This window comes from Hipposideros armiger, unplaced genomic scaffold, assembly GCF_001890085.2.
Source record: "Hipposideros armiger isolate ML-2016 unplaced genomic scaffold, ASM189008v1 scaffold_180, whole genome shotgun sequence".
NCBI lineage: Eukaryota > Metazoa > Chordata > Mammalia > Chiroptera > Hipposideridae > Hipposideros > Hipposideros armiger.
In genome coordinates, this window is record NW_017731530.1 from 752,834 (window position 1) to 767,447 (window position 14,614).

Here is a 14,614-nt window from a genome sequence, read left to right on the forward strand (position 1 = left end):
CAGTAATAATTGCCTTGAATATATTTGTTTTAACGTTTAAACTTTTAGGTATGGTGTTTAAAATTTTGAATTATGAGCATAGGTTGAGCTTACTGGCTTTTTGTTCCCCTAATTCATTTTCTTGATTTTCTCTATAGGTGGGTTTAATAATGCATGCCCAGTCTTTTTCACAAGGTGGTTTTGAGAGTCAAATTAGAGAATGTATGTGAAAATATGTGCTTGCTTCATTGAATGCTATCTCCTATAGACCTGATTTTTATCTTAAATAACTTTATTTTGAAAGATATATAGAAATTTTATTTTGGAACATTGTGTGTGTGTGTGTGTGTGTGTGTGTGTGTGTGTGTGTGTGTGTGTGTGTGTGTGTGTGTGTGTGTGTTTGGATTCTTTCACTTAGCAAAATATTTTCAAAGTTCATCTATGTTGTAGTATATATCATTACTTCACTTCTTTTTATGGCTGAATAATTATATTTTATGGATGTACCACATTTTGTTTATCCATTCAGCAGCTGGTGGACATTTAGGTAGTCTCCACTTTATAGCTATTATGACAATTGTTGCTATAAATATTTGTGCATAAATCACGTGGACCTGTACTTTCAATTCTCTTGGGTATACACCTAGGAGTGGAATTGCTGGGTCATATGGTAACTCTCTGTTTAACTTCTGAAGAACTGTAATACTGTTTTCCAAAGTGGCTGCATCATTTTTCATCCTACCAGCAATGGTTGAGAGAGTTCTAATTTCTCTATATCCTAGCCAACACTTGTTATTCTCTTTTTGACTATAGAGTTCCTAATGAATGTGAAGTGGCCTGTATTTGTGGTATTGATTTGCATTTCCCTAATGGCCAATGATGTTCAACATTTTTTCATATACTTATTGGCCAGTTGTGTATTGTTTTTGGAGAAATTTTTATTCAAATCCTTTGCCAATTTTTAAATTCTTTTTCTTTTTACTATTGAATTGTAAGAGTCCTTTATACATTATGGATACAAGTCCCTTAGGAGATAAATGATTTGGAAATATTTTCTCTCATTCGGTGGGTTATTTTTTTCACTTTCTTGATGGCATCATTTTGTAACACAAAAGTTTTTAATTTTGATGAATTCTTATTAATTTATTTTTTTCTTTGATTGCTTGTATTTTTGGTATTATATTGAAAAAGCCACTGAGTAATCCTCAGGTCATGAAGATTTACACCTAAGTATTTTTCTCTAAGAGTTTTTAGTTTCATGTCTTATATTTATGTCTTTAATTCACTTTGATTTGATTTTTGTGGATGGCATAAGGAAGAGGCCCAACTTCATCCTTTTGCATGTGGCCATCCGGCTATCCTAACACATTTCCCAAAAGACTGTCTTTTCCCACTTTGTATGGTCCTGGCACCTTGCAGAAAATTGACAATGTATATCAGGTATATTTCTGGACTCTACCTATTCTATTGGTCTAACTGGTCTATCTTTATACCAGTTCCATTTGTCCTGATTATAGTAGCTTTGTATAAGTTTTGACATTTAAAAGTGTGCCTTCTTGAAATTTGTTCTTCTTTATAAAGATAGTTTGGCTATTCCTCGAGTGGATCCGCTTTCTTCAGCTGTGAGAATTCTCAAAGGTGGTTGGCATCTGAGAACTGTGTGCTGGAGGTAGAAATTCTTTATTTCTGGAGAGGGATCTGGGTGATTCATTCCTTTACCTTTAAATCTTTGCTCAGATTTTACCTCCTCAGTGAGTCCTACTCTAACTCCCACTCTGTAGAACTCCTAATCTCTCTTTGTCTGTTCTGTTTTTGCCCATTGCACTTATGACCTAACACACTATAGAATTTACTTGAAAATGTTTAAGGTTTGTTTCTGTCCTTCCCGAGCATCATAAGAACAGAAATTTATACCTGTTTTGTTCACTAATTTATTTCTAGAGCCTGAAAGTGTGCCTGGCACTCAATAAATATTTGTTGAATGAATAACTGAGACTCACTTGGATACTTAACAGGTAAATATGCTGCATTTAAGTTACTCTATGTTCTCATTTCAAAAAAAAAATTAAGTACTTATTATACATGATGCACTTAGTTTGATACTTGTGTATGCTAACTATTCCTTTGGTAATTTAGATAAAAAACAGCATGGGTTACTGCTTGTGAGACAATGGCATAGTGACTGCTTATCTTCCAAGGAACTACACTCAGTAAAGTACTGAGAATGTCTGTCCAATCCTTAATACGCTCACCCACAAGTGAATCCAGGAACAATACATATGAAAAGACAGGGGGAACAATCACATATGATTCAGTTAAAGAAAACTATATTACTCACTGCCTACTAAGCTGGCAAGAGATGAGTCAAGATCACTCCCAAGGGCTTTGCTTGCTGCCATTGCGGGACTGGGAGGTACCATGGAGATGGGTGCAGGCTGCCCCGTTGGTGCCATAGTTGGCATCAGAAGATCACCTAGACCATCAAACACTGGAAATCAAATAGACGAGGTTCAGAATAATTGAAAAAAAAAAAAAGGCCATATGAAAATTGAAGGGAAATTGTCTTTTGAAAAACTATGGAGACAAGTATACAATCTTATAAGAGAAGGCATGTAATTCACACTTATCATGACTATAACAGTGAAAAGAACATCTCTACATATGTCTACTCATAAAGTATGGAAATACTAATGAACATGAACAAAGATGGAAAAAAATTTCTGTGTAATGTACAGGAAAGAACACAGACTTTGGAGTCAGAATTGCGGTCAAACTCAGCTACATGCGCATTAGCTGTGTGACTTTGGAAAGTTACTCTCTGAGCTTCAGTTTTCTTATCTGTAAATGGGGAGAGTACCGCTATTACATGGCTTTATTGTGAAGATTAAATTAGATAATATACATCATGTCTTTATTATGTTGGCACTATATAGGCACTCAAGTGGTAGCTATGGTAACTGTTATTAAAAACTATCACTAAAACAGTTTTTATTCAAAATGGTAGTGATTTATCAAAGCTTAAATGGTTTACTCTAAAATCCTACAATGCTTACGTTTAAAACAATTCTTAAATGAGAAAAGAAGGCTGAATCTCCTAGTTTCCTATGAAATCAGTGTCAGAATAAAACCTGATCTAATGGTCAGTATACCTAGTAATGAGCACCTGAAAAACAGTTGACCATATTTTAGAAGAATTTTGATTTTTTTCTCCCATTATAGCAATCACCTTTTGTTTTAACTTTAAGGGAATATTTAAAGTAAACACTATTTTAAGTAATAGGAGTCATGCCATTATTAATGGTTCCTGATTACCATGTAACAAATTACCACTTGTTTAGTTCCTAGAACACACAAAGACCATTCAAAATGCAGACTCATAAAATTTGCATAAGTTATCACTAATATCCACGTCAAAAATTTTATGGTTAATTTTTATCAAAAAACTATTCATATTCACTATAAATACTACTAAACAATACAACTAAATTGAAAAAGGACAGCATTCAACTAGGCACTGGCAACAGAAGAAACCAAATTGTCAGGCAGGGGATATATTTAGGGTGTTTCTGAAACACATTTAATTGCCAAAAACTCACCAATTGAAAATTTGTAGTAAGGACCCAGCATGGGAAGAGTAGAATGAAAGAGAATACAAACAAAATGACAGCAGGATGAAAGGTTAAAGGCAGGCAAAGAATACTATTTGTGTCTCAACTTCATAAAACCAAGGGCCATGCAAGCTTCAGAGGGTGTAAGCAACAGCAGGGGGAATGTCCACACATTCAGATACTGTGCAAAGATTTAGTACTAAGTACTTGCTTTCCCTTAACCATCTCTAAACCATGTGCATGTAAGCTCAGGTGAACAGATGGTGTGCATGTTAAGTTAAATTTCTGCTAAAAATTAAAAACAGAAACACAGAAGGGGACTGCAGGTTATTCTTAAAGCTACCAAAATGTACTAAAAATATTTAGTTAGGTTACTGAATGAGAGATTAAGTTACTGAATGAGGGATTTCTTAAGTTACTGAATGAAAAATTTATTGAACAGTTTTAAAACCAGGTCATCATTCAATATTGCACATATACTTCCTGATATCATACTAACCTTAGATGGTGTTAGCTCATAGTCAGAACAAATGAAAAGAATACTTGAAAATCACAGCCTCACCTGATGGATCAAAGGAGCTGCTGCTAGAAGTTGAAGGCGTTGTTCCAAAAGCTGCCTCAAAATTGGGCTGTAGCAGATTATTCTGAGCTGGAGTCACTGGTGATGGAGAAGGGGCCATGAAAGAGCCCCCAAATCCTGGAAAAAAATAGTTCCAGAAAAATATAAGCAGAAACAGCTAAATATGGGTAAAAGCCACAAAAACAGAGCCAGAAAGTTATAGAAGACTGAAAAGGAATTGAAAGCATGTAGATGAAAAGTCAATAATGACACCTGGGAGGTTAGTTTTTTAAAAGTTTTTCAAGTATCTTGATACCTGTTATGTATGCATGAGCAATTTAAGTTAATTAGAAATAAGATAGCACACAAGGATGTACACCCTTGTTCGGAGAACCTGTGCTAACCAAATCTATTACTACAATGGAGTTCATAAAGCTAAGAAGGTCTTACTAGGGTTAAAATTCAGATACTCATTTCCATTGTATTTAAATTTTGTTTCTTCAAATAAAATACCAGGGTGGTTAGAAAATGTTTAGTTTTACACATTCAATCAGTATAATGATAAAATACAAATCAGAAAAACACACATGCACTCTGTCACCAAATCCTTTTAAATCTCTTCCATCTATGTTATAGTACCATTGCTGCTACTGCCAAATTTAGGCTCTCCCAACACTGCTCTCAGGATTCATAAAGTCACCCAGGGGGGCTTCTAGTCTGGACTTCCTCCAAACTAATCTCTGCAGTGCAGCCAGAGAGATTTTTCTGAGTGGAAAATGTTGACAAAGTTACTTCTCTAAAATCCTTCACTGGCTCCCATAACTTTCAGATTCATAGAGTGTGGATTCCTTTGTATCGCAATCAAGCTTTTCTGTCTCTGGCTCCCTTCCCATTCCTGCAAACTACGCTTCTGGCTGTGCACCATCACAGTGAGTCAGATGCCTGCTCTGGGTGGGCTTCTTGCCTTGTACTGTCACCCACTGCTATCAGCCACAACTACCCCTGCCCCACCCTCACTAAGTAGGAGTGAGTTATGTGTTCTGCCTCTGTCCTCAGACCTGGCACATAGGTCCACCCTACTCTCATCAGACTTCTTTATTCTGACCCCCTCTTCCCCACTCCAGGGATGATCTTTTAGTGTCAGGAACAGTGTCTTCTTTTCTCATCTCTTCCACTAACATTCAGCAAAACGCCTAAAATATTGCATTAATGTTTACTGAATGAAGGAAACTTTTGAATATAAAACATGAAGAGAAATCAGGCAATTGTAAAGTAACCAAACTTCAAGTTAAATATTTATCTTTTGAAGGCTAGAAGCAAATTATTTCTCTCAATCAACAAACAGAAGCAGAAGCAGAGCTCATCTGTATTGCTTCTGTACAAAAACATGCATCTGTGAAGAAAGTGATTTCTTCATAAGACATTAGATCATGTTCTATTATCAAGAATTTATTACTACCAAAAGTCATTTTTATACTCAGTTTGGGTATACATATATATTCCTTTTTAATTTAGCTATATCTTCTCTTCTTCAGAAACTGCTTGTAAAATACAAACAGCATAAAGAGAAAAACATGCATTTACACAGTGCTCATCTGCTTAGTGCTACTGAATTTCATAAGTAGATCACATCCATAGGTGAATAAATAACACTATTCAATGAAAAAGGTTTAGTGTATTCTCTAAGAAAGTGAAGGATAGAGCCAAATTGGCAGGAGGCTCACCAAGTGCCAGGCACAGTTATGAGCATTATTTTAGGTTGAACCATATGAACCACATGAACTTCCAATTGACCATTTTGGTCCTACAAAAACAGTAATTTTATATCATTCAACCTGAAATATACATTAGCTCATTTAATCCTCACAACAACCCCATGAAGTTTCACAGATGAGAAAACTGAGGCCGGAGAGATTAAATAATTTGCCAAAGGTCAAATTATGGCAAATGCAGAGCCAGGATTCCACACGAGAATCTTCCAGACCCTGGGTTCTTCACCACAACACCCACGGCCTCTTTCCCACAACCAGGACTAACGCCAGGGTTGTACCTTCCTATAGGTTTATAAACTTGACAGAGATGTGGAGAGATGACTTTTTCCACTATACTCATTCTTATGAAATAAGTGCCCTCGCAAACCTAATTTAAAAGCTAAAAAGTGATGTAAAATAACCAACTGATTATCTTAAAGAAAAAAATCTATTGCTGTACTGTAAATGAAGAGCTAAATAGGAAAATTATAGACATTAATAAGAACTCTGGGGAACAACTCCTGTTCAGTGGAAAGTTTTAGAGCCCTAGAATAAAGGTAGGTAATAAGAAAACACAAACCTCTAATTTTTCTTTTTTTTTCTTTCTTTTTTTTTTTTTAGCTGAGCCATCCTGCTACCTGTTGGCAGCTCAGCGGCTGCTCAGCTCGGGCTGGACTCGAACTGCTGTTGCTCAGAGCTCAAACTCTTGAGCGAACTCTTAACCAACTGAGCCACTCAGCCGACCCTAATTTTTCTTTATATATGGTTCTAAATTATACTAAGAAAGGTGTTCCATGGAATTGAAAGTAAGGTAATAATCAGTACAGTTTTGGATGTTTGAACTGTCCTACACTATAACTGAATTGCCAGCTATCTTCAGGTGCTCAGCCATCTATAGACTCATTGCCTTTTATCACAGATGATTAGTCTTACAAATGTATCTCTTTAAAAGAGAACAGCCTACACACTTAATAAAGTTTTATGAATACAGACATATCAAAACTGACAGTCATACTCTACATAACACACCATATCCCTGGGGTGAAGAGAGTGAAAATTTAAAACTATTGGTAGATAAACTCCCACACATACTCTCCCTACACTCCCATTTGCTCCATAGTGTTAAAGATTATGTCATTTCAATTATCCTCAGTGGTATATAAGATGGCTTAGATGGTCAATATTTCTAGGAATAATAGCCTGAGAACCTTTGTCTGACACTTTTCAGGCTGTTTCCCACACTGAGGGAGGATGAAATTTTTGGTCATCTGTAGACCTTTCCATTTAGTGAAAACTGTTATTTATTAATTCAACACTGAATGTTTTACTATTTTAAATCAGTTCAAGGATTTCTATGGCTCTGCTAAAAAGTCATTTGTGTCATGTGGTTAACAGAGAATACAAAACTACAAAGGGCCTCATTAGGAAGATTCATACTCTTCCCTATCTTTGGAATGAAATATAAGATGTGGCACATTCCTATATCAGCACAGATTTATGGGGTAGTCACTCCAGAATTGTGTCTGTTATGGTAGAAAATGGTTTTCCTGCTTCCTGTCATCCTCACAAGTTAGGCATATCCTTCAACACAACCTAATCTCCCTTAATAGTCCATTTTTACATCTGTCATCCAGGAACCAGTCGATATCTTTCAAACATCTATATTTTCAGCTGGCATATCTTGAAAGGAGTTTCACAGCTTTATTTTTGTCTGCGTGAAATAATATTTCCCTTTATTTGTTATAAACTTAACTCAAGTTTCTAGGCAGACTCCATTTGAGATATGAATAATATCTGCGTCTTATCAGTAATCTCAATGGCTTGGACAGAATACCCAGAAAGAAAAAAATTACTTCTTGGAATTTTGCAAAAAGCCAGAACACTTGATTACATATACCATTTCAACCTAATTATAACTTGAAAGCAAAAGTTTATAATCAGTAATCTCATTTGAAAACTGACAAAGCCATTTCCCCTAAATAGCCATTTAAAACTATGCTATTTCTGCAACCTATTAAAATCTTATGGCTACACTTGAAAATCTGCATGAAGTTTATTGGTTTAGTAAGAGCTTGAAAGTTTCTGTGAACAATTTGAAGCTATTATGAGGACGATTTAGGCCAGGAGAAAAGCCAGATAAGCTAGTATATTTTCACCAAGCAACCAGTGTGGCTTACGTTCAGGGCACTGCCTCTTATCATATTTGCAACTTCCTAAGTTCACAGTGGAACCCTGCATCATCAACATTCAGGAAAATCCCAGCTGGCAGTCACTGGTATGAAATGGATTCGGCAAATAGGAGTATCATGTTTCTGGGAGAGGTTGGGAAAGACACAAAGATTGCTATCTTCCTCAGGGAAGATTGTTAAACAGTCAGTTTGAATTATTGATGGAAAGAAAGGTCAACAGTAGGGTTGTGATTACTTGCTCCAGCCTCTTAAGGCAAGATCTGTCCTCAAGTCAAACATCCTCCTACAACTCTGAAGGTTGATGAGGGCCCATTAGTGAGGCTATTACTCATTACTAACCCAAGAATGAATGTTCCTTAGCCTGCTATACCTGGTGGCAGGATTGTTCATTACGCTAAAAAAATTGAGAGCCATTCACTAACCCTATCAAGGGCTACACGGCTAGCAGGGAATTTAAGCTGAGAGACTCTGGACACGGTGGCTTCCCTGTGCTAATGGGACCCACATTCTCAGCCCCTTGCCAACCTTATGACCAAAACGCATCCATGGTGGTGAAGGTAGTAGGACAGCAGAAGCTGCATCTGAGTATCTGAGGCCTCTGTGACGCTGCTGCTATGCTTTCTGTTATGTACCCTTGTAAGTCAGTGTGAAGTAAACCAGCAGAGTCTTGTGAGTGTGATTGACAACCAGAACCTGAAACTCACTATTGAGGTCTCGAAACTGGCAAGTACTTTGCTTATAAAAATAATAATTTCTAGGTTTAGCTATCATTAAGCACACTTTGCCTTGCTCCCAAGGAAGACTGACAGTTGGCTGCTACTGTCTGTGAGTCTTTGAAATGTTTCCCTTCATTCTACCTATCCCATCCTGGCACTAAGCAATAATCTTAGGCATCTTGTGCCAATCTATTTCACAACATGGTTCTGCTGAACTAGGATCACTCCAGGGGTTTTCAGGCAGAAAACTGATCAGCTTGTTTAAAAAATGGCATATGTGGCAGCAGCTTCAACCCAATGGTAGAAATCTACAAGAGTTTCTCCTAATGGGGTTCATATATTATAGAATCAATTGTCAAATACCATATACTATTCCCCACAAATTCCTTAAAAAGAAAAAAAAAGGGGCATAGGTAACACAAGATAAAATATTAGTAGCACAAACATACTACCTCTTTAGTATACAAAAAGAAATGTGCTCCCTGAAAGTATGGAAGAGCGGGAGCCCCCATGGAGCCATGGGGTAGCTTGTATGTAAATGTGATTTTAAGACTAATTTCATAAAATCCTGGGAAATAATCAACCTTCTGTTATATAATGTCTTGTTTTCCAATTTCATGTCTCAAAGAAAACATGCACCTTAAAATTTATATAATATCTGTTACTTACAAAAAATATATCCAAATTTCACTTCCACAAAATACCATTTTACTTTAATTTAATTAATTACCAGCTAGTAGGTCTGCCGATGCTGACGAACTAGAAGCAGCCTGAGGTGCAGGTTGGGGTTCAGAAGCACTACTTCCAAATGCATCTACCCATTATCCATTATGCAGCAAAAAAGTAAAACAGTGTAAACGGTAAGTACAGTAAGTAATTTAAGTGTTTTGCAAAGAAATGCATAGATATGGAGCTTTGTATGGTGAGCTTTTCTCCTGTGGATATGTGAAATGATGGAGTGAATTGAATTATGCTCTGACCAGTTTATTCTCTCTCAAAAAAAAAGAGTTCTAGAATATTTACAAATTAACACCTTAGTAAGAGTAAGAGAATATTTGTTTTAAGAATAAAACTTTTGGACTAAACTCTGTCACCTATCAAAATAGGACCAAGGTATTAAAATTTTGCCCAAAGGTAATAAAACAGAATTTTCCCATTTGGAACTCTATTAAACTTAAAAAAAGAAAAAAACTTTTTTAACAAACTTAATTCAAGCAGCAGCAACAGCCCTCTTGGAACTATATATCAAGGTTCAGTGTTTATTTACCACAATTTTTGAGCCTCTGAATGTCAGAGACTATGACATCTTTGCACTTCTCATGTACCCTAGCCATCACTGCACATACTATGATGCTTCCATGTATAGTAGGTACTCAATGTGGGTATAACTTGCTAAGGATGGTATTTTAGGCCATAGCATACACATTTATGGATATTTATAAAGAAAGCACTTCAATTCTGTACTTTTCCCTATAAATTTACTGCTAATAGAAGACTTTAAATGTAATAATCCAAAGGAGTACTTCAAGAGTTAATTCAACATATCTCCCTGTCTTTACATAACATATAAAGCAAGAGGAGAATACATTTAAGTCAGTGAAACATCTTCCAATTCTCTGGAAAGATATTAAAACATTGAACTCAACATAAATAAACCCTACAGAATAATGTATGACATCTAGACTTATACTTTGTTTTGATTGGTTTATTTGTTTTCAATTCTGAATTATCTAACTAATTTTTATATCATTTTTAAGAACTTAGAAACACTGATTTAGCCAACAGATCGGGATCACCAAGGAAGAACAGTAAAAGAAAATTCCAATGAGCTAATAGGATGAACACAAAAGTTAAAAACACAATGATCCAGTGTTGTTAGGCCATGCACTGAAAATTATGATGAACCTATGAGGATGACGATGATGATGGCAAAGAAATGGAAAAGATCTTAAAACTTAGGTTTACATTTAAGAGAGGGAAATGACTTCACATGGTCAAAAAACATATAATGAAATAGAAGATCTAAAAACTATTCTGAAGGGAACAAAAGGATTCTGTAAGTGTTGAAGGAGGAGAGATACGCACCCCCAAAGAGGTCTATCACACCTGAAGAATCCACCTTTGCTGGAGAGGCAGTGGTTGCAGGAGATGGTGCTGCAAATGTATCCACTGCAGTAAAGCACACAACAGGAAAAATTGCAAGTCACCCAAAGGAGAATGAAACCAAGAGGCCAGACAAATGGTTTTTGAGATTTCATGTTTAACAGCAGACAGTAAGACTGCAGATCGTCTTAACAGTTAAGAAAAAGCAAATGGGTTTAAAAATACACACTTTCCAGAAGAAAATAAAGTTTGACTTCTTGAGGTCAGAGGGTTTAAGTGTGAAAAAAGTGTTGTCTTTTCTTTGCATGAGATTTGAAACATTAACCTCCATCAGTGGTCATGGGCCAAAGAATGAGATTTTAAAAAGTGATTTTTGAGTTTAAAGAAACTCAAAACAAACCCGCATGTGTTTGTATCGGCCTCTCCACACATAACCCCCATAATACATCTCTGAAGGCTTGACTTTGGCAAAAGGACTCACCGGATAAGAGGTCAGCAGTGAGAGAACTCTCAGGCACAGGAGAGGCCCCTTGTGGTGGAGAGGAGAAAGCATCTTCCCAAAATGAAACAAATCAAAACCAAGCAGAAGTAAGTAGAAAGCTGAAATCAAAGTCAAACATCTAACAAGTGCATTATCACAGGTGCGTACAAAGAGCTTAACCATGAAAACATCTAGGAAAACTAATGCAAGAAAAGGGTTGCTTTGGTTTTACCTGTACCAAACAGGTCTATGCTAGGCGCAGCCTCTGGCTTAGGCGCTGCAGCGACTTCAGGAGCAGACTCAAATAAATCTAAGACCAAGAACACACATGCCTTAATTCAGCTTGACAAACCAGCCTCAAACAGTATCACTTTCCAGTTCTGAATTAGCACTCTAGAAAATTCGGAAATAAGCAGCAAATGGTTTCTAGGGAACCATTTCATTACACAGTGTTCATGCAGTAACAGATGTGGATGCAGTATATCTCATGTACCAGAATTCAATCCACTGAATGGAAAGAGTTCAACAACAACAACAACAAAAAATTACCACCAAAGATATCTAGAGCAGGAGGAGCGGTGGTGGTGGTGGTGGTGGTGGCAGAGGTGGTGGCGGTGGTGGCAGCGGCGGCGGTGGCGGTGGTAGTGGCAGCAGTGGCAGCTGCAACGGCGGGAGCAGGAGAAGGAGCAGTGACAGGAACCGGAGGGGCTGTGCTAGCTGTAGGGGTAACTACAGGAACACTGGTCTCAGGTGGCTTCATTGCAAAGAGGTCCAGCTCGGGTGCAGCCTCTGCACTACCTTCAGACGGGGCAAAGGGGTCTTTTGGAAAGGAAAGTGGAGACACATATGGCATTGGTAAGGAAAGAGACAAGAGAGAGGCGTCATCATCATGGGTAAGAGACACCCGACACAGGTATTTACACACTAGCTAGGCATTAGGCTGCTTGCATTGAACGACTAGCAGAGGGTCAGTGATTAGGATGTTTTTGTAAAGAAAAGAAAATTTAGCAGGTACCACAAGTTAAGAAACTGAAACACTTCAAAGTACTCTAAGATTTGCCTACAGGCTAGCATCGGAGACTGTTATTCTTCAATTTCTTACTTAATGTAGTCAATCTGGTAGTTTTGAAAATTCATTAAAACATGCCTATATATTTGAACTCCATGTTACAGAAGAGTGCAATATAGCATTAGAGAAAAAAAAACATTAAGAGCGCATACTTGCACTGACAAAAATTGTCAATCTTGAGAAATTGTCAATTTTGATTAAGTATGCACTTCATTGTCTTAATGTTTTACGTGTCAGCATTATTCAGTTATGATGAATGATACTTTATACTCAGAAGAAATTAAAATCAGAAGAACACATGGCCACATCTGCTATGGGAGTTTCATATTAGGACAGAAAAACAAGAGACGGGCTCATGACTTTAAACCCACCATTTCCTGAACATGCATCAAGCGCTGCTGCTACAGGGGTTGGGGTAGCTGCAGGGGCCTCCCCTTCGGACGTTGCAGGGGCCTCCCCGGGAGAAGCTGCAAAGGCATCTTGGGTGCAGTTTTTAAAACAGTAGAAATTAAAGGAATAAAAAGAGAAGAAAATATAGTAAAAGAACCAAGTTACATTGCGAAGAAGGCTCCCTTATACAACATGAATTTCTTAAAATGCATTTTTATGGTCCATGCACTGTTGGCGATGACAAAACAACAATTCTTTGTGCCCCTTCATGTTAGTTACATGCAAGTGGTACAGGGTTGATACTGTGAGGCCTATTAGCACCCAAAAGGTAACAAGATTCTCATTGTATAAGGGCTCTGAGAAGCATGGTTTATGTATCATTGGGAATTAATGGGGATATGAAAATTAAAACACAAAAATAACTTTTGTAATTTGAGAAATTAATTCAACTTTGATGTCCAGGTAATACTTATTCACTGTATTACTATGAAGTCTTTGACTAGTGGTTTCTAGCAAAAATGGATGTCTTTTTTAATGCCAATAAAATGAAATATATGATGGTATGTAAACAAACAATTGTAGTTTAAAATGTTTTATAGTCTAGTACAGGCAAAATTATACTGTTAACATGAAAGGTTTATTAAGTATTCATAAAAGTTAAGTCTTCATTATCCTTGAAAAGCATTTGCAGACACAACCAAGGACTTGTTTTAAAGAAATAGAGATAATAAAATTAGGGAATGATACCATAATGCCATTATTTTGACTTAAATTTATTGCTCTTTTAAAATACTGTATTGCTCAACAGATTAAAAATAGTTTCATGTTTTAAGAATATGTATTATTACTATTTAGAGTAGAAAACCCATTAAAATACAGGCAGCCCAATTTATAAATGACTGAAGTGTATAAATGTTTCCCAATGTGTTTATGCCAATAAATCATGTTTATTATGGTAAAAAAAAATCCTGAAGTTTTCAAAGCAACTCTATAATTCCAAAGCACAAAAAGAATGAAGCCATCATAAGCACGACTTGCTTAAGAGAAGAAACTCCTGGAAAGAGGGGACCAAAACTCATCTAGAATCTGTCACTTACCTGCTCGACCTCCCCTTCTAAAATACTGCCAGAGCTCCTTAGAACATGCTCCTCTGGTCACCAAAACAACTTATCAATTATGTTTGGGAAGCCCTACACAGTATATATTCCCTTTCTTTGATATTTACATAGTATATTAGGCTGTAGGAAGTCCAACAGTCAAAACACTTGTTTTTCAGTTTAACCAAGTATGTTCCAAACTGATCTGAACATGAAACACACTTTAGTAATGTCCTGAGGCCGAGAATTAAGTGCAATAGCAAATATTAAATTAGAGACTCACATGGCTTAAAAGGTCCTTTACAAAAACACAAATATCCCTAGAAGGGACAATCAATTATTCATATCTTACAGCTGTATTTGATCTAATTGCTTCTCTCAGCTACACTAAGTGAATATATATGTTCTGAGTAGAGGTCAGTCAGGACAGAGGCCAAATAATAATAGTGGAGTATGAAAAACACATCAGTGGATAGGGCATGCCTCCTCCCCTAGATGTCATGCTAAGGACACTATAATAGGGCACTTTGTAGATAAACAGAGTGGAAGCCTAGAAAGCCTGAGTGATGGACCAAGGTCACACAGCCAGCAAAGGACAGAGCCAGGATTTGACCATAAACTGTTTGACTGAGCTTTGGGTGTTTACCACACCACACTACTATGAACTATGCC

General features: G+C 36.8%; 1 protein-coding gene across 14 annotated transcripts in view; it reads right to left on the bottom strand.

Moving 5' to 3' along the window:
* Positions 1–14,614, bottom strand: part of SNAP91 (synaptosome associated protein 91) — a 146,330-nt gene that overhangs the window by 22,247 nt on the left and 109,469 nt on the right. For 9 of the 14 annotated variants that reach the window (XM_019652500.1, XM_019652502.1, XM_019652499.1 and 6 more), the window contains 8 exons: positions 12,827–12,934; positions 11,936–12,205; positions 11,619–11,696; positions 11,387–11,458; positions 10,888–10,971; positions 9,533–9,616; positions 4,150–4,284; positions 2,318–2,467 (listed from right to left, as the gene is read on the bottom strand). In XM_019652500.1, the coding sequence (XP_019508045.1) occupies positions 2,318–2,467; positions 4,150–4,284; positions 9,533–9,616; positions 10,888–10,971; positions 11,387–11,458; positions 11,619–11,696; positions 11,936–12,205; positions 12,827–12,934 (981 nt within the window). The remainder of the gene's footprint in view (positions 1–2,317; positions 2,468–4,149; positions 4,285–9,532; positions 9,617–10,887; positions 10,972–11,386; positions 11,459–11,618; positions 11,697–11,935; positions 12,206–12,826; positions 12,935–14,614) is intronic. The other 5 variants (XM_019652503.1, XM_019652511.1, XM_019652507.1 and 2 more) reach the window with 3 other exon arrangements.